The 24,396-nt window shown below is 47.7% G+C and overlaps 13 protein-coding genes across 13 annotated transcripts; 7 read left to right on the top strand and 6 right to left on the bottom strand.

The window, feature by feature from the left end:
- Positions 1 to 110: 110 nt before the first annotated feature.
- SPG1 (septum-promoting GTP-binding protein 1) lies at positions 111 to 1,173 on the bottom strand (the record flags this gene model as incomplete). The annotated part of the gene is made up of 3 exons (XM_058493556.1): positions 111 to 209; positions 305 to 379; positions 433 to 1,173. 3 exons carry the CDS (start codon positions 1,171 to 1,173, stop codon positions 111 to 113), a joined length of 915 nt encoding a protein of 304 aa, XP_058363756.1.
- Positions 1,174 to 2,173: 1,000 nt separating this feature from the next.
- On the top strand, positions 2,174 to 2,760 carry ONS95_000405 (uncharacterized protein; the record flags this gene model as incomplete). The annotated part of the gene is made up of 2 exons (XM_058493555.1): positions 2,174 to 2,297; positions 2,363 to 2,760. The coding sequence occupies 2 exons, from the start codon at positions 2,174 to 2,176 to the stop codon at positions 2,758 to 2,760; spliced, it is 522 nt and encodes a 173-aa protein (XP_058363755.1).
- A 218-nt stretch (positions 2,761 to 2,978) lies between these two features.
- HEM3 (porphobilinogen deaminase) lies at positions 2,979 to 4,034 on the bottom strand (the record flags this gene model as incomplete). The annotated part of the gene is made up of 1 exon (XM_058493554.1): positions 2,979 to 4,034. The coding sequence occupies one exon, from the start codon at positions 4,032 to 4,034 to the stop codon at positions 2,979 to 2,981; it is 1,056 nt and encodes a 351-aa protein (XP_058363754.1).
- Positions 4,035 to 5,233: 1,199 nt separating this feature from the next.
- On the top strand, positions 5,234 to 7,351 carry ONS95_000403 (uncharacterized protein). Its single transcript, XM_058493553.1, has 6 exons — positions 5,234 to 5,386; positions 5,437 to 5,703; positions 5,762 to 5,951; positions 6,095 to 6,504; positions 6,630 to 6,980; positions 7,037 to 7,351. The coding sequence occupies exons 2-6, from the start codon at positions 5,510 to 5,512 to the stop codon at positions 7,329 to 7,331; spliced, it is 1,440 nt and encodes a 479-aa protein (XP_058363753.1). The 5' UTR covers positions 5,234 to 5,386; positions 5,437 to 5,509; the 3' UTR covers positions 7,332 to 7,351.
- Positions 7,352 to 7,642: 291 nt separating this feature from the next.
- Positions 7,643 to 9,245, bottom strand: ONS95_000402 (uncharacterized protein; the record flags this gene model as incomplete). The annotated part of the gene is made up of 3 exons (XM_058493552.1): positions 7,643 to 8,747; positions 8,874 to 9,026; positions 9,145 to 9,245. 3 exons carry the CDS (start codon positions 9,243 to 9,245, stop codon positions 7,643 to 7,645), a joined length of 1,359 nt encoding a protein of 452 aa, XP_058363752.1.
- A 946-nt stretch (positions 9,246 to 10,191) lies between these two features.
- Positions 10,192 to 10,534, top strand: ONS95_000401 (uncharacterized protein; the record flags this gene model as incomplete). Its single annotated transcript, XM_058493551.1, has 2 exons — positions 10,192 to 10,346; positions 10,399 to 10,534. The coding sequence occupies 2 exons, from the start codon at positions 10,192 to 10,194 to the stop codon at positions 10,532 to 10,534; spliced, it is 291 nt and encodes a 96-aa protein (XP_058363751.1).
- A 350-nt stretch (positions 10,535 to 10,884) lies between these two features.
- ONS95_000400 (uncharacterized protein) lies at positions 10,885 to 11,383 on the top strand (the record flags this gene model as incomplete). Its single annotated transcript, XM_058493550.1, has 2 exons — positions 10,885 to 10,959; positions 11,024 to 11,383. The coding sequence occupies 2 exons, from the start codon at positions 10,885 to 10,887 to the stop codon at positions 11,381 to 11,383; spliced, it is 435 nt and encodes a 144-aa protein (XP_058363750.1).
- Positions 11,384 to 12,670: 1,287 nt separating this feature from the next.
- On the top strand, positions 12,671 to 15,561 carry ONS95_000399 (uncharacterized protein; the record flags this gene model as incomplete). The annotated part of the gene is made up of 4 exons (XM_058493549.1): positions 12,671 to 14,356; positions 14,406 to 14,644; positions 14,735 to 15,453; positions 15,545 to 15,561. 4 exons carry the CDS (start codon positions 12,671 to 12,673, stop codon positions 15,559 to 15,561), a joined length of 2,661 nt encoding a protein of 886 aa, XP_058363749.1.
- A 2,013-nt stretch (positions 15,562 to 17,574) lies between these two features.
- Positions 17,575 to 17,966, bottom strand: ONS95_000398 (uncharacterized protein; the record flags this gene model as incomplete). The annotated part of the gene is made up of 2 exons (XM_058493548.1): positions 17,575 to 17,721; positions 17,775 to 17,966. The coding sequence occupies 2 exons, from the start codon at positions 17,964 to 17,966 to the stop codon at positions 17,575 to 17,577; spliced, it is 339 nt and encodes a 112-aa protein (XP_058363748.1).
- A 734-nt stretch (positions 17,967 to 18,700) lies between these two features.
- Positions 18,701 to 19,589, bottom strand: ONS95_000397 (uncharacterized protein; the record flags this gene model as incomplete). Its single annotated transcript, XM_058493547.1, has 2 exons — positions 18,701 to 19,183; positions 19,233 to 19,589. 2 exons carry the CDS (start codon positions 19,587 to 19,589, stop codon positions 18,701 to 18,703), a joined length of 840 nt encoding a protein of 279 aa, XP_058363747.1.
- Positions 19,590 to 19,781: 192 nt separating this feature from the next.
- ONS95_000396 (uncharacterized protein) lies at positions 19,782 to 22,237 on the top strand (the record flags this gene model as incomplete). Its single annotated transcript, XM_058493546.1, has 3 exons — positions 19,782 to 20,451; positions 20,520 to 20,792; positions 20,852 to 22,237. The coding sequence occupies exons 1-3, from the start codon at positions 20,041 to 20,043 to the stop codon at positions 22,235 to 22,237; spliced, it is 2,070 nt and encodes a 689-aa protein (XP_058363746.1). The 5' UTR covers positions 19,782 to 20,040.
- A 193-nt stretch (positions 22,238 to 22,430) lies between these two features.
- ONS95_000395 (uncharacterized protein) lies at positions 22,431 to 23,107 on the bottom strand (the record flags this gene model as incomplete). Its single annotated transcript, XM_058493545.1, has 2 exons — positions 22,431 to 22,669; positions 22,726 to 23,107. The coding sequence occupies 2 exons, from the start codon at positions 23,105 to 23,107 to the stop codon at positions 22,431 to 22,433; spliced, it is 621 nt and encodes a 206-aa protein (XP_058363745.1).
- A 250-nt stretch (positions 23,108 to 23,357) lies between these two features.
- Positions 23,358 to 24,313, top strand: ONS95_000394 (uncharacterized protein; the record flags this gene model as incomplete). The annotated part of the gene is made up of 2 exons (XM_058493544.1): positions 23,358 to 23,372; positions 23,421 to 24,313. The coding sequence occupies 2 exons, from the start codon at positions 23,358 to 23,360 to the stop codon at positions 24,210 to 24,212; spliced, it is 807 nt and encodes a 268-aa protein (XP_058363744.1). The 3' UTR covers positions 24,213 to 24,313.
- Positions 24,314 to 24,396: the final 83 nt, after the last annotated feature.

The following is a 24,396-nucleotide window of genomic DNA, read 5'->3' as shown; positions in this document are numbered from 1 at the left end:
GGTTTTGGGTTTTGGGTTTGGCTTGCGTGCCACTCGTTCGCGAAGATGTGGTGATTTCTGGAGCCGGAGTGGTGTACGTGGAGCGAAAGTGGTCGGTAAAAAGGGAAGAATTAAACTTGTTGGTAGAGCAGGAGCGGTTCGCCAACGTTCTCTATTTCTGGAATTGTGCATTTTAGGTCGAAGGCTTTGGAGAGGACGATTTTGAAGATCTGGGAAAGAGAAGGGTTAGTTGAGATATTTGCGTTGAGGTGGGGTCGAAAATGGAATAGAGGGGCAGGAAAGTGAGAGGTGCGAAGAGGTGTACCTTTTGCACGTTTATGCTGTGACTTGTACTGCTGAAGATCAGACTTGCTCGCATAGCTTTCGCGAATCTGCGGGCCTGGCAAGAGGTCAGTTATGTTGCATTTAAGGAAATGTTGTTGGAAAAAATACCTGATTTGATATCTCTTCCTGGTCTTCCCGAGGGAAGTTCACAAAATGATCATACTTTGTGCCAACCAAGAACGGAATCGCAGTCTTGTTAAAGCCTCTTCCTTGCCGGTACCACTCCTTGATACTATTCAGAGTACTCTTCCTCGTCAAGTCGAACATGAACAGAATGGCCACGGCGTCATTGCATACCAGTGGCAGCATATTCACGAACTCCCTCTGTCCACCCAGATCCCAAATGGAAAACGTAATCTCGGTATTGCGTATCGAAATCGTCTTCTCCATGAAATTAACTCCCAGCGTCTGGATGTAATCCTCGTCCCAGCTACCCTCAACGTACTTGACCATGAGCGAGGTCTTGCCAATCTGTGCATCTCCCACCATGCCAACCTTGATCACAACACTGTTCTTGTTCCGACTCTGCTCTGCCGATGTACCGCGGGCGTTCTGGTCTTGGTAGGAAGATTGCATGTTGCTGTATCCCCCATTACCAGACAGACCTGAATTGGGACGAGAGATTGAAGGTGCGAAGGACGTTGGCGGGGTGGGGTATCTGCCGTTGCCAGTGGGGTCTACGTCTGGTGTTGGAGGTCCGGAATATGTTTGCTGCTGGTGTGAGGATGGGAAGTCGGCGGATTGGGACTGGATGTGTCGTCTCGTAGGAGTATGTGATTCTTCAGTGCCGCCCATTGTGTCATCCTGGCCCTGGCCTTCCTGCCGTGGGTCGTACCCTTCTGACTCCATCTTGTCTACGGCGTCGTGGAATTGAGACGGGCTGTCCGCCGATAATGTCGAGGAATCCAGATTGTCGGTTTTGTGCAGGTACTTGAGGTGTGTTGAGTGCACGGCAGGCGGAGTTATTTAGATTGAGGCAAGGTGAGATGAGGTGAGTGGTGGTAGGAGGACAGCTGGACAGTCGTGATCAAACGTGCAGTGTTGATGGATACATAAGTAGCGTGTGAAATTCGTGAGTTGTGCAAGGTCAGACGGGAGCTGTGGAGGTGGAGCCACGACTGCAGGGCTTTGATGCACGGTTTGGGTCGAATTGAGGCGATTCGGACCTAGGTGGAGACCCCTTGACGGCGTCTTCTCGCGACTTGCCTGAAGTTGCCGGCGCTTGAGCTAACGCTACGCGTTATGGAAAGCTGACTTGACGCGATGAGTGGTCCAAGGACGAAAGACAAGGAAAATGCGTATCAAACCTTCAGCAGCAGCTTTGCTCCTTTTTGCATGTGCCGTGCATGATCGTGATTTTAAGAGAGATTGTTTGGAGGGGCGGCTCGTTGTCAAGCTCAATATCAACATCAACAAGTCAATAATATCCATGGGCGCTCCAATCCATGACCCTGGCTTGGCCTCTCATGCTTTTAAGGTGGGATGTCGGATGTCGCTACGAGTAAGGCTGCAGGTATGGGCAAAGGGCAGCCCAAACAAACAAACTTAACACAGTTGATATTATTGTCTGCCTACATTACAATTATTTGGGGGACCGAACTCCGAGATCTGCTCGATCTTAATTGAACTTAGAGAATACCTGAGACTCTTTATAGTTCATAGAAATTGTAAGGCAATTCACAATTTTGCTATTCACTTCAATCCTCTCCAAAGAGAGTCGAAGTTCAGCCCGGCTTAGTCAACTGTACAGTACCGAGCCCAGCCTTGACCCTTGTCTGTGGAAGGCGTACGGACATTTTATTGAGGCTCGCAGAGAGCGACATCACCATAGTTCCATTCTCCAGCAACAATGGCATCAATTGCACGATCCCTACGGCCGGTGGCCTTCCGTCTCTCAGCCGCATCCCGCAGCAGTGCAGCTCCATGGCGAGCCTCACAATTCCAGGCGCGAGCATTCTCCGCTTCTCCTGCTTGTAAGGGCATCTTTGGACCTCGGGAAGTGGTAGCATGGCCAAGTACTGATATGATGTCTCTATAGCACAAGCAAAGCGATACACTAAGGACCACGAATGGGTTGAGCTCTCTGAGGATGGCAAGACGGGCGTCATTGGTATCTCGGATTATGCTGCACATGCTCTCGGTGATGTCGTCTACGTCGAGCTTCCAACGACGCCAATGGAAGTCGAAGCTGGAGATGCGATCGGAGCGGTGGAGTCTGTGAAGTCGGCTTCGGACATCAATGCGCCTATTACCTGCACGATTACTGCTGTCAATGACCTACTGGAGGAGAAGCCCGGAACTATCAACAAGGGACCAGAAGATGAGTCGTCATCTGGAGGATGGGTTGCGAAGGTCGAGGTTGGCGAAGCAGGAATCAAGGGTCTGGAGGCGTTGATGGATGCGAAGGCATACAAAGAATTCACGGAAGATGCTTGATCGACCGGATAGGAATGGTTATGCACATAGAGGTCTCACTCACAGTTCAACAGTGAACAACGGCGTTGGAGCAGCACAGGGGGGCAAGCAATGGGCTGGAATTGTTGGATGGACATGAGAGAGCTAAATTTGTGCACTTTTTTCCATGCCTTACACGCCTCGCCAGCCATTCTATGTATTGTACATGAAGCTCATCGTAATTGCAACCTCTAGCCAAGCTATGCTCCACCTGCTTCCTTGATGATGGGTCGGTTGAGATTGATGTGCTCCAGGATCTTGGCAGCTCCCTTCTCGACCAGCTCTTGCGCCAGCTTCCACCCAAACTCATCTGCATCCTTCTCGTTGAGAATCTCGTCTAATCGCTCTGCAGCCACGCTCTCCTTTCCATCTAGACTAACTACAATAGCCTTCATCAAGAGCTTGCCCCTCTCGATCCACGTCGTCTCAACACCAATTGGCACACTGCATCCTCCCTCCAAGGTACGCATCAGACTTCGCTCAGCAATACCTGACAAAGTCGCAGGCTCGTTCGACAAGACCTTCAATACCTTCATGATCTTCTCATCTCCCTCCCGAACCTCAATTGCAAGTGCTCCCTGACCAACAGCATGTAACATTCCCCCACCCGGCGTCGTCGAGTCCAAGTACTGTGTAATCCTCTCTGTCCAGTCCATCCTCACCACACCAGCCACTGCCAGAATCAAGCACGAGTACTCCCCATCTTCAGCATCCAGCTTCCCCAATCTCGTTCCCAGATTGCCTCTCACATCCTTAAACTTCAAATGCGGATACGCCTTCTTGATCTGCGCGCTCCGTCTCACACTACTCGTTCCTACGACCGCACCCTCTGGTAATTCCAACAACGTCTTATACTCCAGCCCTTTCTTCATGATGACACAATCCCTGGGGTCCTCTCTCTCCATGATACACCCAATAATACACTTATTCGGTAATTGGGTCGGCATATCCTTCAAGCAGTGGACAATGAAGTCTAGGTCCCCATCCAGTAGCTGCGCCTCCAACTCATGCGTCCAGAGACTCTTCGCGCCAAACTCATGCAGAGCTGTCACTTGGTTCTTGTCGCCCATCGTAGCCATGGCGTGGATCTCATAGGTATTCTCGGGGTGCGCATCCTTGAGTGCTGCGACGACCATCTCGGCTTGGACCATGGCGAGGGCAGACCGCCGCGTGCCGATGCGGATTGGGGCATTGGTTATGGTAGGGTCAAGGGGTGCTCGAGAGGAGGTCGAGGGGAGTTGTTCGTGGGTCGCCATGTTGAAGGCGTGGTGGATGTAAGGTGGAATTGAGGGTTGATGGTGATGCAATTGTGCCTGGAGGGGTTGCTAGATTGGTTTGCCTTTTTTGATGGTGGTGTCGATGGTGGGGTTGTTCGCTGTTCGCTGCTGGCAGTTGGAGCCCCGCCATTTCAGCCGAGGCCGGCTCTTCAGATGGAATGTCAACAAAAGAAGTTTTGTTGCCAAAGTAAATTGCTATCAACAATACCAGTAATGGAATGAGCATTCTTAAGAGTATTAAAACGCCCAATTACTTTCCGGTACCTTTTGACGCATCGGACACCTCTAAATTATATTGATGCGCCATGGCCAAGCTCTGTTGTAATACAGAACAAGCGAGTCTGTAGAAGCTGTTCTATCCGTACCTGAACCTGCCTCGTCGATGCTGAAAGAGCTCGGTACATGGCACAGAAGCAATGCGATCAAAGCTTGCTTGCGGTCATCGAGCTTTAAGGGCAAGCCTCCAGTTTGGAATCCGTCTTCGCCTCAAGCCGTACAAGTTTCGCGATACTCTAAGTTCTGCCAGGAGCATTAAACAGAGTTCTAGGGGCGCTGTTGGGTGAGATTCAGCTCTGGAATGATCACTGATCAGATGAAGCAATATAAATTAAGGCTACAGTTAAGGTTTCGTGGAAGTTATTGAAAGACTGATTCCGTGTATATTTGATTCCATCTGCTGGTACGGTGCTGTGCTGAACATGCTGCATTCTCGATGGAATTAAGTCAATCGCTCATCATTTAGCTTTATTTAAGTCCTTCGTCGAGTAATTTCATTGCTCTCCAAATGAGACTGTGATGAATCCCCTGGCAAGCTTTCAAGATTCATAAAATGACTCTACACTGCAGAGCACAACATTTCCGAATCCAGCATTTGAACGAATTTTCATGACATTGCAAAACAAGTTCAAAATACGAAGTACAGTTCCGTACGGACAGGTGCAGCACAGCCCGCGTTTTCCAGTAGCGAAGGCTGTGTTGCCGTTCTGGAATGGCTGACTTCCCAAGCCACACGGCCGGCACAGCGAACCAGCCCCTGAATCCGCCTCGCTTGTGGTGGAGCTTCAGGCGGCCTGACTCTTGTGGTTGAGTCACTCACTCCGCATCGTCACTTGACGACAACTAGGTATGGACTACATATATGGTTATGAGAAAACTTGCGGACGGGAATAACCACGGAAAGTTGCAAGTCATATATCATATATGTAATTCAGAAAGAACAGTCTGGCGTATTTGCCTTCCAGTCTTATATGCTTCTTTATTGACTTCTCGACTTCTTCCTAGCTAAACGCCACACTGCTGTTCAGAATTGCCCTCAATCTTTGCAACCCCAGGTACGGACTTATTTACGATTGATTTCGAACTGCGTCTGAATTTTATTTAGATCTAAATTCCCCTATATTACTACTTCAATCAAAAGCCAACGAATCGAGTACCTACCCAGTTACCTGCGTTCCATGGCGGCTCGCCCACCCCCCTACCTGAAACTACCCAACGAGCTATGGGATATCATATTCTCATACGGATTCGTCCGGAAGGACTTCCTCATGCTCAGTACTATCAACAAAGCATTCAACAGGGCCGTCGAGCCTTCGCTATACTCCAGTTTCACCTGGGTACCCAAACCTTCTGTTGGGATGCCCTTTCTAAGGTAAGCCGTCCCAAACCATCTACCTAAACGTAATATGTCAATATAACATTAGTTCTAGTAATTTGAGAAACCATAATATTCGATCATTGACAAGGAGTAAGCGGAAACGTAGGACTGAATTACCTACAGGGTATTTTGTCCAACAGCCGCCGTATTTGCTTCTCAGATCAATTCTTGAGCAGCCGAGACGAGCTGGGTACTTGAAGAAGGTCAAGCTGCTGTCGCCTTCTCCTGATTATGGACTCTTCGTAAGTTCTCTCATATTTCTTTTCAGCTGGAGGAGAAAGAAAGTCTCATATCACTGGGTCCGTTCGTGGGCATGAAGATTTGAGAGTAATCACAATCGCAATATCTACCCAGAGAGAGCATCATCTAACGGTTGTAATCCTAGTGGGATACGTACCAAGCGCGAGAATGTGGATTCAGCGATGAATATTTTGAGGCTTGCAAGAAAAGCATTGAGCTTCTCCCCTCCGCCCAGCAAAGCTACTGGATCGATGGCCTCTACAAAGGCAGACTAGACGTCATTGTCGGTCTGCTACTCTTGAGACTATCTGGTCTAACACACATCGATATCCGGCTACGAGATACTTCTGTTATTGGGAGTACGGTATTCGAAGCGCTACGTTTGCCTTCTGTAACTGGTCCTAATTACTATCGATATCCTAATGTCCAGTGCGTTATGTTTTCTGTCGATCGTGCGGATCATTTACCCCAGCGGACAGTTCATCAGCACCATATCGAGGATATTTTTGATGCCTATCAACCTGTTCCAGACATATTGAAGTTTCAAAAGCTCGAGTAAGTTCAATACCGCATTCTTTTTGACTAGAGAGGAGAGAAGTGTCGATCGGAGATTCATAGAATTTGTGATTCGTTTCAGACTTCACTCCATATCGGTTAGAGAGCCTTACTGACTCAATCAGGTCACTATCGCTCACCTTCTGCTCACCTGGGACCTTTTGGCAGGGCAAATTTGCCGTTGCCTTAAATCTCCGAAAGCTGTCCCTAAGACATGGACACATAAACGAGCACATCTTGCAGACTTTCCTCGCCGCAACTCCTCTTCTCGAAGAACTCGATTGCGAGTTAGTCTACGATGATGGAGTACAACAGTATCTTGATTGCAATGTCCTCAAGTCCGCGCTCAGTTTAGTCAGTAAGAGTTTGAAGCGGTTGGTCATTGACATTACGACCATTTTTGGCAATGACTGGAATCCCATCCCATGGAACATTCAGAATTATATGGGAAGTTTGAAGGCTTTTGAGCAGCTCAGGTTCGTCCCGTTGTTGAATATGCTTTTCACACTTCGCTGACTGTGACATTGTATAGATATTTGGACATCCCACTTATCCTCTACACCACAGAGATATGGGAAGCGTCGCAAGCTGCGTCTTTAGTGTCTTTCGATGACAGACAGGTCGACTACTGGAGTGATCGTATGCCTGATAGCTTGGAGTGGTTTGGAATCAGGGCTTCTGGGCCGAATGGTTCGACTTATCAGCAGCAATATGAAGCTGAGAGGTGTGCTGAGGTTTATTTGAGGCTGAATCCTGCAGTGAAGAAGATCGTTAGGGTCTTTGATATGGATGATAGTGATGATGAGGACTGGCCTGAAGTGATATGATGTTCCAGGCTTCATTAAATGACAGATGAAATTGGTATACTATTCTCGCATTGTCTCTAGAGGTCTTGTGATTTTTGCTTTTACCCTCTGTCCCATTCCATTTCAAGTTGTTATACAGTTTCTCACAACTTCAATCATTCATTCTATATGAACTTCGATGATTTCATAGCACAGTAAACCGCAACTCCAGCCTCCATCCCCGCAAGTTCCCACACATAATACTCTAGCACCAAGAAACTCCGTCGATACCCAAGAACCAACTCCATCTCCACGTATCACAACGAACTCCACAAAACTCCAATCAAGATGCATTAAGAAGAACTATTCCTCCCATCCTTGTAACTATACCTATCCACCTGCTTCCCATGCCGACTCCTAACATGCCTAACCAGATTGTCAACCCTATTGAACGGTCTCCCCTTCCCCTTTGCCCGACTGCAGCTCTCTACCTCACAATAAAACTTCGACTTCGAATGAATACTTTCAACATGTCTCTTCAGATCCTTTGCCAGTGTGAAATAGCTCGGGCTGGTACAGAACGTGCAGGTATATGACAAAGTATCCGCTTCACTCGACGTCGATGTAAGCGAGAGAGGTAGCGAAAACGAGCTCTGTCCGTCCGTACGAATAGCTGAATCCGTCATATCAAAGTGAAGAAATCGTGATTGTGGTCGCGGAGTTGGAGGCTCAGGACTCGAGAATGCTGACGACGAGGAGGAGGAGGATGATCCGGATACGCTGGAAGATAAATGATCCTGTGAGAGCTGTGCATTCATCATCACGCCATGGTTAAAGATCCTTTGATTTGCAATCTGGATATTCTCTTCGAGCAAATTGCAAACAGTGTCATGAATCTCGGCTGATCCCCAGCTTCCTCGCACGGGATATCGAGACGCCTTCCAGAATCTGAGCGTGTGCGAGGAGGGACTAAGTAGTGGGTTCTGGCAGTAGTATCGGAACGGAACCAGAAATGGTGGCGTATATGGCGCGATGGCCGTTTGCTCGAAAGGAAGAGCGTTTGTTGTAGTTGCATTTCGTCGCCAGTAATACAGCAGCCACTGGATGAAATGCACCGCCGGAGCAAACAGGAAAGTATTCAGAGGCGTGTAAATCTCTGGCAGGGGAATGTCATTCAGCACATCTTCCCGAAGCCAGCTTTGCTCAAGATCATTCTTTATATCGAGGATCCAGGCGTCACAGTCTTCGAACCAGTCGAGCACCGTTTGCACTTTGTCTTGCTGGCTTTGTGCTGTACTTGGCTGGGGTTTGTTGATTTTTGACGGGAGCAGTGAGTCGATTGAGGAGTGGGGCTGCATTACTTGGGAGAGGAAATCCACCATTCGGGCCCCGATGGGGGAGAGCTCTTGGGGATCGACGTTCTGGATTTCGTCGATGATCTCGCTTGATACTAAAAGCCTGATTGTTGGGTTAGTGTTTGTTTTGAAACGAGTTTTACCGAGCTTGGGTTTATTTGTAGGTGAAATATCGCTTCTCGGCGTCTCTATACTGAAAAATAATGGTATGTAGGAAAATCAATCTCACCAGTCATTCAGAAGCTCTAGAGTCGCGGCGAGATCTTTTCCGTCAGGAGAAGGTGGCACGTATTCAGGTATCGCAGAACTGAACTCGGCTATCGACTTGAGCCGGCATAGAGCTTCGAATCGGCAGGGTTCGAGAGGATCATGAGGATCGTATCTGTAATGATTTTGGAGTCAGTAAACATTCGTGTGAAATTTTTCGGTGAAGGTAATTAGAAGGAAGTGTTGTTTGAGATGCTCAACGAAAAGACGGTGGCTTCCGTGGGAGAACGTACGCATAGGATTGGAAGAATGTTACAATGTTAACACCAGTACCAGTCGCTCGGAAGCGAAGTAGTGCCAGCTTTTGAACTGATTCGCTGGAGAGTGAAACCATGGGGACTACTGTCTGGGGGCTACGATTGCGGGGTGTCAGAGACAAAACGTGGTTGTTTGGATCGCGGACGGTAGTTGGTAGTGAGACAGCGGCAGGACTTAAGCTACACTGCAGCACTGAGCAGAGGACCTTGGCAGCCTGTAATCGCAAAGGCCTTGAGATTTCGGGCTGCTTAAATGTGGATCTTCACGTTGGGACATAGCATATTCTAGGGACCTCAGACTCAGCTGACGTTGACGCTTGTCCAGAGGCTGCTGAGTTGGCTTGATGATTAAGATCAGTTGAGGTGAGCACTCCTTAACTCCTAGGACCCCACCCTCATATAAAATAGCATGAACAACAGCCTGCGGCTGCTTACCGCAAGTGTTGAACCCAAAAGAGTTATTGTGACTACGAATCGATTTGACTGGACTGAGAAGCGCCTTCGGCTCGTCTAATATCTGCGCCCAAAATGCGGGTGTTTGGGGGCTAGATCCTCTTCTTCAGCTCCCGATATGCTTCACTATCTTAATTCCGAAGCAGGTCAGATCTATAAACTGATAATGAGCTGCTGATTGTAGCATTTTGAGTTTCAATATTTCTTGTTGGGAGGTTCCTTTCGACCGAACGAAGCTCAGCAAATCTGCCTCGCGGAAGTGAGGCCCGAATTGCAGCAGGTACCACGATTAGAATGGTGCTAGGGAGAACTGTGACATGATCCTTCCACTGTAGCTCAATTTACTTGTTGTTTCGCACGTCAGTCTCCTACGTTTGTAGTGTTGTTGGTATTTTCATGGTGTAAAGGCTATTGGAGGAGGGAATGCCGTCGGCTGTTTCCAAAGCGATGGGGCAGAGCGGTTCGCGAATGGGCCGCAAAGTGCTGCAGTCGCGGTTTCGTGGTGAATACCAGTTCTAATTATTGCGACAACTTGGGTCCCATAGATTCCTGTTGTTCGACTCTCCACTCATGCTTCTTCATCGTCTTGCTTATCACACATCTCAAAAGTCACGTACCGGCATCAGGAAGGCATCCACCATCGTAGGCCTATCTGGTCGTGTGTACATCCAGCGCGAGGTGCTTGAGGAGCGCAAAGATCCTAGACTGAACATTTTCAAAGCTGAGTACGCTATGCAAATCTACACTTGGCAACTCGCTCAATAAAAGTTGTTTTAGATCTCAAGACCAGTCCTTCGTTTTCAAGCGCCTGTCCAAATCATTCTACGACCTGTCCTTGCGCGTTGCAGCCGACTTCCCCGATCTCGTCGGCTTCGGATACATGTTGATTTCAACGAGGACGAAAACATCCTGATCTATCCGTACTACCAACATACCCTGCTTACACTTCTTCAAGAGGATTCAAATATTTCTGATGCAGCACGGAAGAAAATCTTGCGACAGACAGGAGAAGCCATACAACAACTACATAGCAAGGACTGGGTTCATTTCGGTACGACACCCGTCCGAATATGATTTCACATCACGAACGCATATTGACAGTTGATTTTGGCAGATGTCAAGCCTGACAATATACTGGTCAATTATACTTGCGACGAAGAGGGTATTAAATCAATCACCAACGTCGCTTTAGGTGACTTCGATATCTCTTTCAAGTTGGAAACAGGAGCGCTGCTTCAGACCACTCATGCAGTAGGGGATGCGATGTGGCGGAGTCCAGAAGGACACACCGGAAGAGGCTTGTTCAAGGCATCAGATGTTTACTCATTCGGGCTGGTTGTAAGTTACTCTATGCCGTTTTCATGAGTATCATGGAACAAATTCACGCTCAACGTTCGCGCAGTGCATATATGCCCTCGGAGCTGGGGAATTGCTACTCATCAACGATTATCAGGACCTCGTCAAGCTTGGCATAAGCCCAGAGCAAGAAATATTAACGCGACACTTCTCTTACTTTGGGTCAGCGAACGAAGGCCTTCTCAACCACATCGCTAGCGACAAATGGACAAAAGCTCTTAAATTAGCATCTCAAATGGCTGAGTTGGCGGTGCGAGAACAACCAGAAATGAGCTTCGAGGTGTGGGGACAGGAACTGGGCCCTGAGGCACAGAAGATGATATCCAAAAAGACGAAACCTGACCCGGCGGCTAGGTCAACGATAGATCAGATTATGGCGCATCCGTGGTGGCAGGAGGTAATTTGAAGAACAGCTGCCAGCTAGGAGCTTGTATGCGTGTGTCGTTGGAGAGATGATGCCGTCTCTGCTGTATATTTTTCTTCCATGCGAGTTCATTTTGGTCGCGTAATCGTGCTCCATCGCCTCGACGCTTCCTGTTTTGTTTTTCGAGCCTGAGCAGGCGAGTCCAGACGTCACTACACGGCACAAGCACTGTGGTGGCAAGAAGTCAAAATGCTCTCATCAGATTCTCTCCTTATTGTTTAATAGTTATTCCAATCGCATTCGGATTTCGGACTTGTCTCCGACTTCCAGGCTGCATTATCCTAAATCAGTAAAGTAAGCCACGATCGTTACATGTCTTACTGCACGACACAACATCCCAGCCCTCAAAATCCCCGAAGAAGATCTCAGAGGCTCAAGTTTCAGCTTATCTGATGTTTACCTGGTAAATCGGAACGGTTCGTTCAAAGGCCCTGGTGTTGCTGCGCAACATGACATCGGCATCCCTATCTTGGCTTAAAACAGACCTAGAGGCGCCAGTGCTAGAAGCCGAAAGAGTCTAGTTGACACCTAGGGCGGGATATTTCCCAGACAACGCGATGACCTAAGGGCACGATCCGAAGATAGCGGCAGGCTAACATCTCTGCAGCAGATCATTAATTTAGAACCTCCCGACGAGCGAGACGCGGGCGTTGTGTCCGTGATTGGGACGAGACGACGTCGGACGGGACCACGAGACGGCTACTATCTTCGAGGGAACCAAGTTCGCGACTCTGGACCCTTCAAGTTGGAGATAGCTTGAGCTCCATGCTGTATTGGGACTGTGAAGTTCCCTCAAAGACGTAAGTGAGGCGCCGCCGTAGTGATGGCGCTCACCAGCGTTCTGCAATTGCGGCCTTTCTGCTTCCAGTACAATGTTTTGACCTAAGGAACTGGCACTTCTTAAGCAAAGCATGCGAAGAAGCAATTGGAATTCTCAAACGCAAATTTCTCCGTCAATTCCTGTCTGTTGCGAAGAGGGGCCGATTTTCCAAGTCTTTCTGAATCATAATACATTCCTCATTCCTCAGTACAAAAACCTTCACCGACCGGTTCATCACTTCACTATTTCCTAGCACACAACCACGACTTTCGCTACCAAACAATTCCATCAGCTAACGCCACAGCGATAATTCTTCATCCTCTGTCACACACTCTCCGTGATAGTTGGATATCAATAACGGTGATCGGGAGAGCGTATCGGACATATTCCCATCTTTCCCCCTTGCTTCCTCACTATTTCATCATTTCCTCTTTTGCATTTCCATAAACATGAAAGCATCAGTATGGCTAACTCTATTGGAGGCGATTGCAATTACTGCAGCGCCTCCTCGCAGGAGACAGATTGATAACCGGGATACCATTATTACCATAACCGACGTCGTAACTGACACTGTAACAGTAACAGTGACAGTGACAGTTTTCCCACAAGCACCCAACACTTCTCCGTCTCTACCAGCTATCACTACAGCTCCAGAGAACCCTGTCCCTTCCGAAACCCAAAGTCTTGTTCTGGTCCCGATTACTTTGATCACAACTGGTGGAATATTCTTTGGCTCGGTCAGCACATCGACTGTGACACCCAGTGTGCCAGTCATTACAAGTTCAGCCAACTCTGGTACTGCCCAAATCCTACCGACACTGAGTACTACAAATCCGAACACATCAGGAACGATTATTACAAGCCTGAACACCACTGGAATCCCCACGTCAGCGCCTATAATCAGCACATCAATCTCGGCGCCCAGTACTACAATCTCACCAACGGTTCCAGCGACTTCTGTCACCAGCTCAGTAGAGCCCGGAATGCCTTCGCGAAACATCTTCCAGCCGGTAGCAACTGATGCGCCTCCCTCGGTCATTGGAAGAAGAGCCGCCCATCCTGTTCCGAGACTTGGTATCCAACCACAAACTGCCCCCATCGGCACCAACAAGTTCTATAGTAATTTCTTCCTCGGTAGTCAGACTGCTGCAACTTGGACTCATCCATACTCCATCGCTTGGTCTCGGGGTAATGGAGCTGCAGGAAGTTGGGGGATGGCTATCTCGCACATTGACTATGGCCAGAAAGTCTTCGGTCCTGCAAACCCCGCGAAATATTTCGTCAATCCTATTGGTATTCAGTCTCTGATATTGTCGGCAACTGAGCTCGGAGGTTCTACTGCAATCTCTATGGATTCACTTACTGCATTCTCTGCAAATGTGGATCTGTCACCAAGTCCTGGAGTAGCTCCAGTCATTACCTTCCCTCTAGTCCAAGGTATGGGTTTTGTCACAGGGATATTTAATGGCGCAACGCCTATCTTGCAGACTGGTGTCTTCTTCCGTTCTCTCACTAAATCGTCCAAGGACCCAAAGCCAGGTGTGACCAAATACACCGTTCTTCTTGAAGATGGCAAGACTTGGCTGTTGTACGCGTACTCGACAGATGGAGCCGGACTCGAGTTCACAGTTGTGAACAACGGTCTCGCACAAGCTACTTCCAATTTCAATGGCTTCATCCAGATTGCGAAGAACCCAGGAAATGCAGAATCGTTGTATGATGCTGCCTGTGGAGCTTACGCCAAGAGCGCAACCATTTCAGCAAGCACCAATGGCTCCGTGGCTGCTTACACACTGTCCTTCACGAAGGCAGGGCTAGCAAACACAACCCTCGCTATGTTTGCTCTTCCACATCACACCCAGTCCATGGCTCCTCAAACGTCCTCGAAGATGACGGATATCACACTGGCTACAACCACCAAAGGCTTCGTCACCGCCATTACCGCTGATTCATGGACTATGGAGGAGATTCTCCCTACGACTATGGGCTTTGCGCCATGGAGCCCGCAGGTTGGATTCGAGAGAACCACGTTCACATCTTCTGCTATAGCTGCTATTCGATCGACAGCTGCAAGCGAAGTTTCACAAGACATGAGTGCTCAGTCGAATCTTGACTCTATGTATTTCAGCGGAAAGGTATGCTCCCAATCTGTAACAGAGGAATGAAAACTAACATGAGAAATAGGCACTTGCAAAATTCGCTGGAATCGTGTATACCCTTCACGACCTCGTCGGCGACAAGGCCCTCGCCCAAGCTGGTCTATCCAACCTGAAAGAAGCATTTGCGAGATTCACATCCAATACCCAGGCTTTCCCTCTCGCATATGAGACTGCCTGGGGTGGTATCGTATCTACCGCATCATACGTTACCGGAGATGCAGGCGTAGATTTCGGAAATACTTACTACAACGACCACCATTTCCAGTGCGTACCCCCCTGCCTTCTCCCTCGCTTAATCCCCAAAATCCCCAAATCCGCGAAAACAAAGGAAATAAATGCTAACCCTCCACCCAGCTACGGATACTTCATCTACGCCGCCTCCATAATCGGTTACCTCGACCCAAATTGGTTACCAGCAAACAAGGCCTGGGTCAATGCCCTTGTCCGCGACATAGCCAACCCCTCCTCCTCAGACCCTTTCTTCCCCGTCTCCCGCAGTTTCGATTGGTTCCATGGCCACAGCTGGGCGAAGGGTCTATACGAATCCTTCGATGGGAAAGACCAGGAATCGTCATCGGAAGACAGCATGTCCGCGTACGCACTCAAGATGTGGGGTCGCACCATCGGCGACGCCAATCTCGAAGCTCGTGGAAACTTGCAGCTGGCCATCACGGCACGCTCTTTACAGAATTACTACCTGTACACGTCCGACAATGAGATCCAGCCTAAGAATTTCATCGGGAACAAAGTAGCTGGCATCCTCTTTGAGAATAAAATCGATCACACTACGTACTTCGGTACCAATATCGAGTTCATCCAGGGGATTCATATGTTGCCTCTCCTGCCTAGTTCGGCGTTAACACGAACGAGGACATTTGTTCAGCAGGAGTGGGATACATACTTCTCGAATGGCAGAGCGAATGCTGCTGAAGGTGGATGGAAGGGTGTCCTCTATGCAAATCTCGCTTTGATAGATCCGAAGGCGGCTTGGAGGTTTTTCAGCCAGGAGGGATTCGATGTTAGTTGGTTGGATGGTGGCGCGAGTCGGACGTGGTATTTGGCGCTTGCTGCTGGTGAGTTACCTAATTTCCTCCTCTTGCAATTGAAAGAATATAGCAAATTAAAGCTTCGACGAACATCTGTACTAACAAATCACACTTACAGGACTCGGTGGAGCTTAACTTGCTCACCCCCACCGGAATCAGCAAGCAGTGAAGAATACTAATGATAAACGCACGACGACGAATGAGCCACGAGAACATGGGAATGGAGCACATTAATGGGTAATGATTTGTTTACTAACGCGCAGCACGGGAAACGACTTCGGCACCGACGCTCTGTGAGCAATTTCGAACAGGGACAAGAATAAGGGCAGTGAGATGGTTTTACGAAAGTAGATGGAAGGTTTCGGCGTTTCGGATATTCTCTTCACTTCAAGATTTTAACCAGTTTCCTTCAAAGAGAGTGGAGTGAGTGAGTGAGGACTGGGGGTGGGAGTCATTGGATTCATTCGAGCGGGGTAGATTGGAATGTGCGTGCGTGCCGTTGCAAATTTCGCAAGCAGGATCGGGGTGTGTCGAAGGGGAATCAGTCTGTCAAGTTCTCCCACCCACAAAGCAAGAAGGCCATTATGGGCCTAGGAGAAGTGTTTCGTGACGTTTTAGATTGATTGAAACTCGACTTTGCTTCTGTATTGTCATGTCACACTCTCGCTTTCCTCGCTTGATTTGATTCTGTGTTCCCCAAGTACCTGAATAGATGGTAAGGAAATGATTGTTATTCTTAAACAAACAACAAAGGTCAATTAAATACTAAGTCCACTCTTATTCATAAGTGATAAATATAAGTAGATATACTACGGCAGCGCCACCTTATTTTAGTGTTTGTTTACCTTACCTCAAAGAAGAAGGCTGTCCTAGACACACTGTTCTATAGTGATCAGTTCAAATTTATTAGGCAACATTTACCTAGGATAATATTTACATTCCTCAAACAGTGACTTGAGTATCACCTGCGTAACAAATACAGGTATAATACTGTACTCAGTCCCGCGCTTCCCTGTAATATAGTGCGATACAAGGAGCTCACCTTGCCTGACACAGCCGGACAAGAGGACCTAGACATTTCAAACTAGTATTCCTTTAAACACACAACATTAACAACAGCACTTGGGATCATCACGGTAACTACACTCCTTAGAGAGGTTCTATTAAAATCCACCCTCCACCCTCGTCTCTGCCCTTCATCTACTAAATCCTATGCCCTAGATATATAACATCTCAAGATTTACTTAACCTACTTCTCTGTATTAAAGTACTTCTTGTGCCTTTAGTGCTATATCTCTTATTACATAGGTGTTCAGGTTTAACTTATTATAATATATCAGAAATATAAAACAAGATATCCCACGAATCTGGAACTAATATCTCGTTCACTAAGTATAGATACAGTCCAGATACCTCGATAACCAAGCCTAGATATCCTACTAATCAACTAGTAATGAAAATCAAGATATCATGTACTTCTGCAAATGTTCAAAGCCTTACTCACATAATATGAAAGATTACTGTAGCAATCAATAATCCTATACAATACCACCTGCAGTGAATAGACAAGTCCTACGTTCCCGCACAGCCCGGTATTCTTTCCCTTGGTCTTCTACAAGGTAGAAACCATAATAGCGTTTAAAGAAACAAACCAAATAGAAAATTCAGGAGTAGTTAGTAATTTGAGAAATCGTCCTTTTTATTGTATTAAACCAGACCTATCAACCACCCACACACCCCTTTTCTCCCCACGCTCGGTAATTTTCGCTTAAGGACAAATCGAACCAAACAAACCAGAACCAAAAGTTATACAAATGAAAATCCACTCTCAGGTCAGGAAACGGATAGACAACACAAACGGTATTTCTCTCCTTCTCCACATGTTCTCCTAATCATACAATATCCCAAATCCGGATCTCGGTCCCAATTCGAATTCCAAAACGCAACGGGAAAATAGCGTTCATGATAAATGGTTATTTCCACTTCCACTTCCGACTTCAAAGTACTGAATTTACTTCGGGACTCTGCCTTTCCGCCTATGTACAATGACAGACGCTGTCGGACTCAACCAGAACCACCTGGAGTTCCCCCGCAACACAGAAAGCACTCGGCATACCGTCATACTACCGGTAGTCTTCCGAGTAGCGCTTAGGAGCTTAAACCAGCTGAACTGGCTACAGCCCAGAAGGAACGGGCTACGATATTCACGTTTTCGGGGTTGCTTTGCTTGTCACCAGTTGCATCGTCGGGGTATACCAGGAACGCAAGAGCGATTATGATATATAGCCCAAGGAGCTAGAATAGTCAGCAAAGATCATATTTTCCAGAGAATCAGTTAATAAACGTACCATAGCTCCTTCAAGATAGTTCAATTTCCCATCTTGAAGGATTTCGCCGCTAGGCGAAATCCACCTACCTGGAGGAGGCCACCCATTTCTGAATATTTCTGAACGGATGGTTGCAGAATCAACCCACCTGGTTGGGGCCACTACTCGTCCACCACCACCACCATACCTACCAAGATACCTAGAGGAATCCATTCCTATTTTCTAAGTCAAAATCCATCGGAATCAACATAGCTCACTCCTGTCCTCTAACTTTTACACTAAACTACCTGGACACTTCGGACTGTCAGACGCCGTCGAAACAAGAAGGGCTCACTGAAGCCAAAAGACAGGAACTTCTTACTGACATCTGTGTCCAGAGATTGAGCACAAGTCTTAGATTATGTAAAGACAAAACTTGTAGAAGAAGCAGCGGCTCAATTCTTGTAGTGCTGGTGAGCTCCACATCTGTGCGCATTAAGAGTTCTCTAAGAACGAAGAGTAATGTTAAGAAGCAGTGAAGAGAGTTTCATATGAATTCCATTGCTTTACCTGGTAATGTGAAAGCACTTTGAAGTGCAAATGAGGCTGCTAAATACAGCGGAGGAAGCCATCCATTCATTTATCCATCCGTAACCCATGTTTGGGAAAGCGGAGAGCTGACCTGATTTGAAAAACGATAATGATAAAAGAAAAACCCGTAAGATCCATCCTTTCCTGACCCGTAACCTCAATATGCTTCCACCGTAGTCGCTACTCGAGATTCGTGGTATTGTTGTACTGGGACTGGATAGCTGGAACTATTGGTATTTTGTTGCGATTGGTCGACGCTGTGCGGAAGCTCCACCTTGCATTGTAGTGCATTCCAACCTGTGTTCGTGGGTAGCGAGAACGTGGAATGTAATGCAAAGAATTCAAGGACAGAGAGTTGCAATGCATTGCAGCCCAATCTAGTTGCGGTAGCGAGGTTTGCCAGACCGAAGATCAGGAAGATCAGGAAGATCAGGATTGGACAATGTGTCCAAGTCACCATGGTCTGAAGAATCCTCAACATCGTCCCACTCTCCTCCATCAACATCCATCGGATCACTACTATCACCAACACCTACAGTTCCTCCATTTCCGACAATGTCTGACCCGAACTCTGAGCCGGACTCACTCTCTGAGCTGCTAGATGCGGAGTATTCGGAATCGACCTCGTTGTCATCGAACTCTTGGGCAAGGAAAGCAAATGGGAAGCGTGCCTTGTATCTCATGTCCTGGTATCGCTTTTCCTCCTCCGTAATTTCGGCCTCAGCAACATCCAAGACGTATTCCTCATCGCCGCTGTCCTCGTCCTTTGCCTTTTCGGTGTAGTGCTCCTTGAGTTCTTTAGCTGAATCATCATCATCACTTTCCTCGTCGTCGGACGCACTCCCAAACTCTGCTCGGATCTAGAATTGTCAGCTCATGGGATCTGGAATGCAGCTGAGAAGAACCTACTGCAGCGTCCCGAATAGCCTCCTGCTCCAGCTTTCGAACGGTCTTGTAGTGGCGAGCAGCCGGTGAGGGGATCAAGACCTCAACCATTTTGTATGCCTTATCCCAGTCGTCGGATGTCTTTGGGGCAGGGGAATCGAGGAACTCCAAATAAAGCTCAGTGGCTGGTTTGATGGGTCGCATCATGGCGACGGGAGTTCGGCCAGTGAACGGGTTGAAGGTGAGAGTCGAGCCGTCGAACGGTGCGGGGGCTTGAGGAGTTTGGTTTTCGGTGATTGTCAGGCTCGAGAGGTGGGGGGCGGAGGGAAGGTATAGTTGAGCCTTTCTGACATCGCCTGACTCGGGAGTAGCTCGATGCATTGCTTTCAGTTGAATGTGGTATGAATTGAGTTGCTTGAAACGAAGCGAATTGGATCTGTTTGAGGAAGCAAGACCGCAAATGAGAATTGTTGAAGTTGAAGGGTTGGCAAGTTGGAGAAGAGTCAAGAATTTATCTTCCTGTTGATGGCATCATTCGCTGCTACCTAGCGTGGCTGCCTTTTTCGTTGATCTGTTCTCGTGTGAAGAAGACAGTGAATTGACACCAAAGGTGAGGCCGCTCTGCGAGTGGGCACCTCAAAACCTCTGCTAGGTTTACTCTTCACACAACACCAAATCTTGCCACTCTCAAGAGCAGAACAACTTCCAAACTTCGCATTACCATAGCGACAGTCATTTTACGGATCATTTCCTTTAAGCAAACTTCAGTAAAACAATACCACCATTACTTCAGACGCTGTCTGAAGCTTCTGGAGGTGGAATTCATATTGCGATGGCGTCGTCCTCCGCAGATAAGAAACATCCAGAGACACCTTCTTCGCAACTTCAAGCTCTCCAGGAGGTAATCGACGGCTTGAAAAGACTCTCCCACCGAGTTTCACAACCTCATCCCATCGCTATTGATAGCAACATTACTCTACTCAACTCTGTGACTGTTGGAGATGGCTTTGTCCCAGGCAAAGCACAATCCGAGGATGGTGATATCGAGAGCGATAATGAGGCTGTTGAGGATGATTCGCTCTTCTTAGGTGTGGATGAGCCGCTCCCAAAGGGAGATTCAGAATACCGAGACGAGAAAGGCTTGCAAGAAGATGATGAGGACCTTGTCGACGAGGACGATGAAGACTCTGTTCGAGACCTTTCCGAGTTGGTTGATTGGCTCAACGCTCTGAAACCTCATATTGTAAGTGGGCTATTTCTCAGACGCCGTCGGACATTCATCAGTGCAATTACTCACAGCATGTATCATAGCTGGGGCTGCACTCGGTATTGCACGGAATCTGTCCGTCACTGCGGATCCAAGCCAGAAATCACCAACTCGTAGCCTTGGGAAAGGTTGAATTCAATCGAACCACGGACTTAAAGGATACAATGATCGCAGATCCCATGGGTCTTGGGAAGACCCTTGTTGCCATTATGGCTCTCGCGAATGCAGCCCCATCCGCCAAACGGTTTTCTATGATTGTTGCAACGTCAAGTTGTATCAAGCAGTGGGAGGATGAGATTACTAAGTTCCTACAGCCTGTAAGCTGACTTGAAAGTTTCTCTATAATTTGAATGACCGATCTAATCAAGCAAAACAGAATACTCTCAAAATCCTGGTCCTTCGTGACCCCAACACCTCACCGCTAGAACTTCTCAAGTATGATGTGCTCCTGATCAGCTATCATTTTGTGATGGCGCAATATAAGAAGATGATGAAATTCTTGAAATCTGTGGAACAGATTAAGCAAGGAGTCAATGCTCTTCCAAAACGCCCAAATACGACCATTTTCTCAGACATCTTCTACTCCCAAGATACCAAATGCCCCTATCTCGTTCTAGACGAGGTCACAGCAGTGAAGAATACGAGTTCTGCAACGTTTCTTGCCACGGAAGAACTCAAATCGCTGGCGGAAAGCACCATCATGCTCACAGGCTCACCGGTCGACAATACGTGGTTCGACCTCTACGCCTACACTCAACTGATACCCTCCCACGACATACGCAGCAAGCTCGCTATGAGAACGCTCTTTGCCAGAAAAATGAAAAAAGGGAGATGGGGCCCCCCAGTTGGCAATGGATTCAGACGGCTTGTGCAATTACTCAACAGTTTTGTTGTGAGAAGACCAGAATCTGTTATTGCTCTCCCGCCACTGCAAACACGCACAGTGAAATTCTGTCTCACTTATGCTGAGGCCGCAGAATCTGAGCTTCATTATTCAAAATATATAACGATCATTAACGCAAATTCGGGGTCGGACGGCGTCGGAGAATTCTCCCCCTGGGGTAGACTGACTCTAGCACTACAAGCTGCTTGTCACCCTGCTCTGGAGAAGATTATGAACCTCGTCAAGAATCCTGACGCTGAGCTAGACGGCGATCTGGCTGCAGTAGATGCATTCTCAGAGGCAAAAGAAATCGAGCAATGGGTTCGATGGAAGGAAGAGATTGAGAAAAATGAGAACTGGCGCTCCTCGCGGATTGATGCTATCATCGACATACTCAACGAGTTCCGGGATAAGGATCCAACTTTTAAAGTGATCATTTTCGATGAATCGGTTTACTTTCTCGACATTGTCGAGGTTGCCCTTTCAAATATGTTTGAGCCAGAAGCATGTCTTCGATATGACGGGAGAACAATCGCAGAGAAGAGAGCTGTTGTGTTGGAAGAGTTTTCGAAACCAGGAGGGCCTCGTGTTTTGCTGGCTTCTAGAGGCGCAGGAGGGATCGGCCTCAATATCACAGCTGCGAACAAGGTAATACTTTGTGGTCCATGGTGGAAGACTGAACTTGAAGAACAAGCGATCAAACGGGCGCATCGGCCAGGACAGAAGAGAGCAGTGGAAGCGGTTAAATTGGAGGCCTATTGTTCAATTGAAGGATACAAAGCAGGAGTCCGAAGCTCAAAGCACAAACACAACTCAAAGATTGTGGAAAAGATTACTAGAGCTGATGGAGAGTTGCCAAACGTCTACGATGATCTATAGTACTTGCCCATTTCCCATAGATAGAAAGCAAGAGAATGGATACTAGCTCTGATTACCCGCTTTGACCTGAGCTGTGAAACTCATATTGCTAATAGATTCTCGGGACAAAAGACCGAGGCGACCTTTCCGACGACGTCTGATCAACCTATCTTACTACCGCGTAGATCGAAACTCCTTTCTCACAGATTCCTCATCAAGCATTCCCTCCGTTTCCTTGTGCGTATCCCACGACGTCCTCGTCCTCATCCGCGTCTTCCTCGTCCTCATCCACGTCTTCCTCGTCCTCATCCGCGTCTTCCTCGTCCTCATCCACGTCTTCCTCGTCCTCGCCCTTGAATATGCCCTCATACTCAGCCTCTTCCTCAGGACCGTACTCCTTGATAGCCTTCTTTTGTTGCTCCGCGACTCTTTGGCTTCTGCGAAGCAATCTGTCTAGAGGAACCTCAGTATGATCATTCTTCCCAATGTTATAAGCCTAGCCAACGTACCTGTGGTGGCAACCGCCTCATCTAATTCCTCGTTGTTTTCTTCTTCTTGTTCTTCGCCTTCGTAATCTGGGTTGAGGGCCTTGATTGCTGCCTCAACTGCACATTTCAACTCTGCTTCTGTGCTTTTGCCTTTCTGCATAACCGTATGTAATGCTCTCAAGGCTTCGACTTGAACAGCATCGAGGTCTGGCACGGCTTCCAACTTCTCCTTCTGCGAGAGAGATCCCTTAACCATTGACTTAATATCGTCGCTGAGGTTGGTCAGGGCTTGTGCCTCAGTCAATGCCGCTGTACGTGCCCCTCGAACTTTGGGCTTCCTCGCAATCTCCAGCTGGGCCAGAGTACACACCACGTTGTAGAAAGTCGAATCTTCAGAATTCATCTTGAGGCGTCTGACCTTGTCTGACCTTAGCTCAGATACTTTTTAACCTTTCGCTGGAAATTCCTGTTCGGCTTCAACGTTGAAGCTCAGTACGTAGGTGTTGCTGCAGCAGCAACGTGGTCTCAATTCACTCGCACAACTTCACCTCCGGTGTTGGCACCTTTCCAATATAAATCAAAAATCGTACTGGCAAGTTCAATCAAAAATCAAAAACCACATCTAAGAAGAAAACCCTCAAACCGATCGACTGATGGCAGAACAAATAGTCTGTAGATGCCTCACTGAAGTCGAGAAGTAAACTGACTTTGGCTAGCAACCACCCCAAAAGAAGCGCAAGCTGAATTCAACCTCTTCCATCATTCCTGAAGTACGCAACATGTTATACAAATATGCAGCATTACCAGAAGACACCGAGCCAGAGAAAAGAACATTCACTACGATCAACGATGATGGAATGATCACGGAGTCAGACGCTGCCCGAAGTTTCTTTATCGACAAAATCACTCAAGATGGCACAAGTGAGCTGTTTGCCAAGCCTATCACCAAAGTTTCCGAGCTCACAGAAGAGGTCCTTACGCTGGTCATGCCCAAGATTTTGTTTCAAGTCAGAAACCCCAAAGACCTTGAGGGATTTGTAGAGCTGTTCGCTGCCCATTTGGGTGTATGCAACTTGGTACCAGAGCTCAATCTTGAGATTGATTTTACTTGGTCTATGGAAGAGGACCACACTGCTGAATTGGGAAAGTTGGAGGAGATTACGGTTCCGCACGGCAGAGGTTTCATGAGCAAGTACGTGGAAGAGTGGTTGAGCATGCTCGCTATGTTCCCGGATTCCGAGAGTATCCAAATCCATCTCGTCTTTTCAAAGATTTGGAGAGACTTTCGAGAGCTTCGAGGACTATGCAAGAAATTTGGCATCAGCAACCGTACAGTCACGTTCCAGTTCTCCGATCAAGATGCGCACTTCTACAAAGCTCAGACTATGGCAGCAGTGAAGGACGTAGAGACCGAGGAGCAGATTAATATCAGTGTCAAAAGAAGAGAGGAACTGGTAAATCTGGGCTGTAGAGGTTTCAACCAAGTCAGACGTAGTCTGAACGCCTAAGGGGATGGAAGGGGGGTGGACTTGAGAGACGAATGGACGACAGTGACCCTAGCATGACTTCAATAGGGCTGAGAAATCAAGTCAATGGACTGGCAGTTGCGTATCCAGAGCAATAGTCAACTCTAAGCTTTCATTGTGATGTTTTAATGATGCTATGAAAATGCTCCTTGACTTGTTATCTCTG

Source organism: Cadophora gregata, assembly GCF_030347475.1.
Source record: "Cadophora gregata isolate MNR1 chromosome Unknown scaffold_1, whole genome shotgun sequence".
NCBI lineage: Eukaryota > Fungi > Ascomycota > Leotiomycetes > Helotiales > Ploettnerulaceae > Cadophora > Cadophora gregata.
Note: the sequence above shows the minus strand (reverse complement) of the source record. Positions and strands in the feature narration are given on the sequence as shown.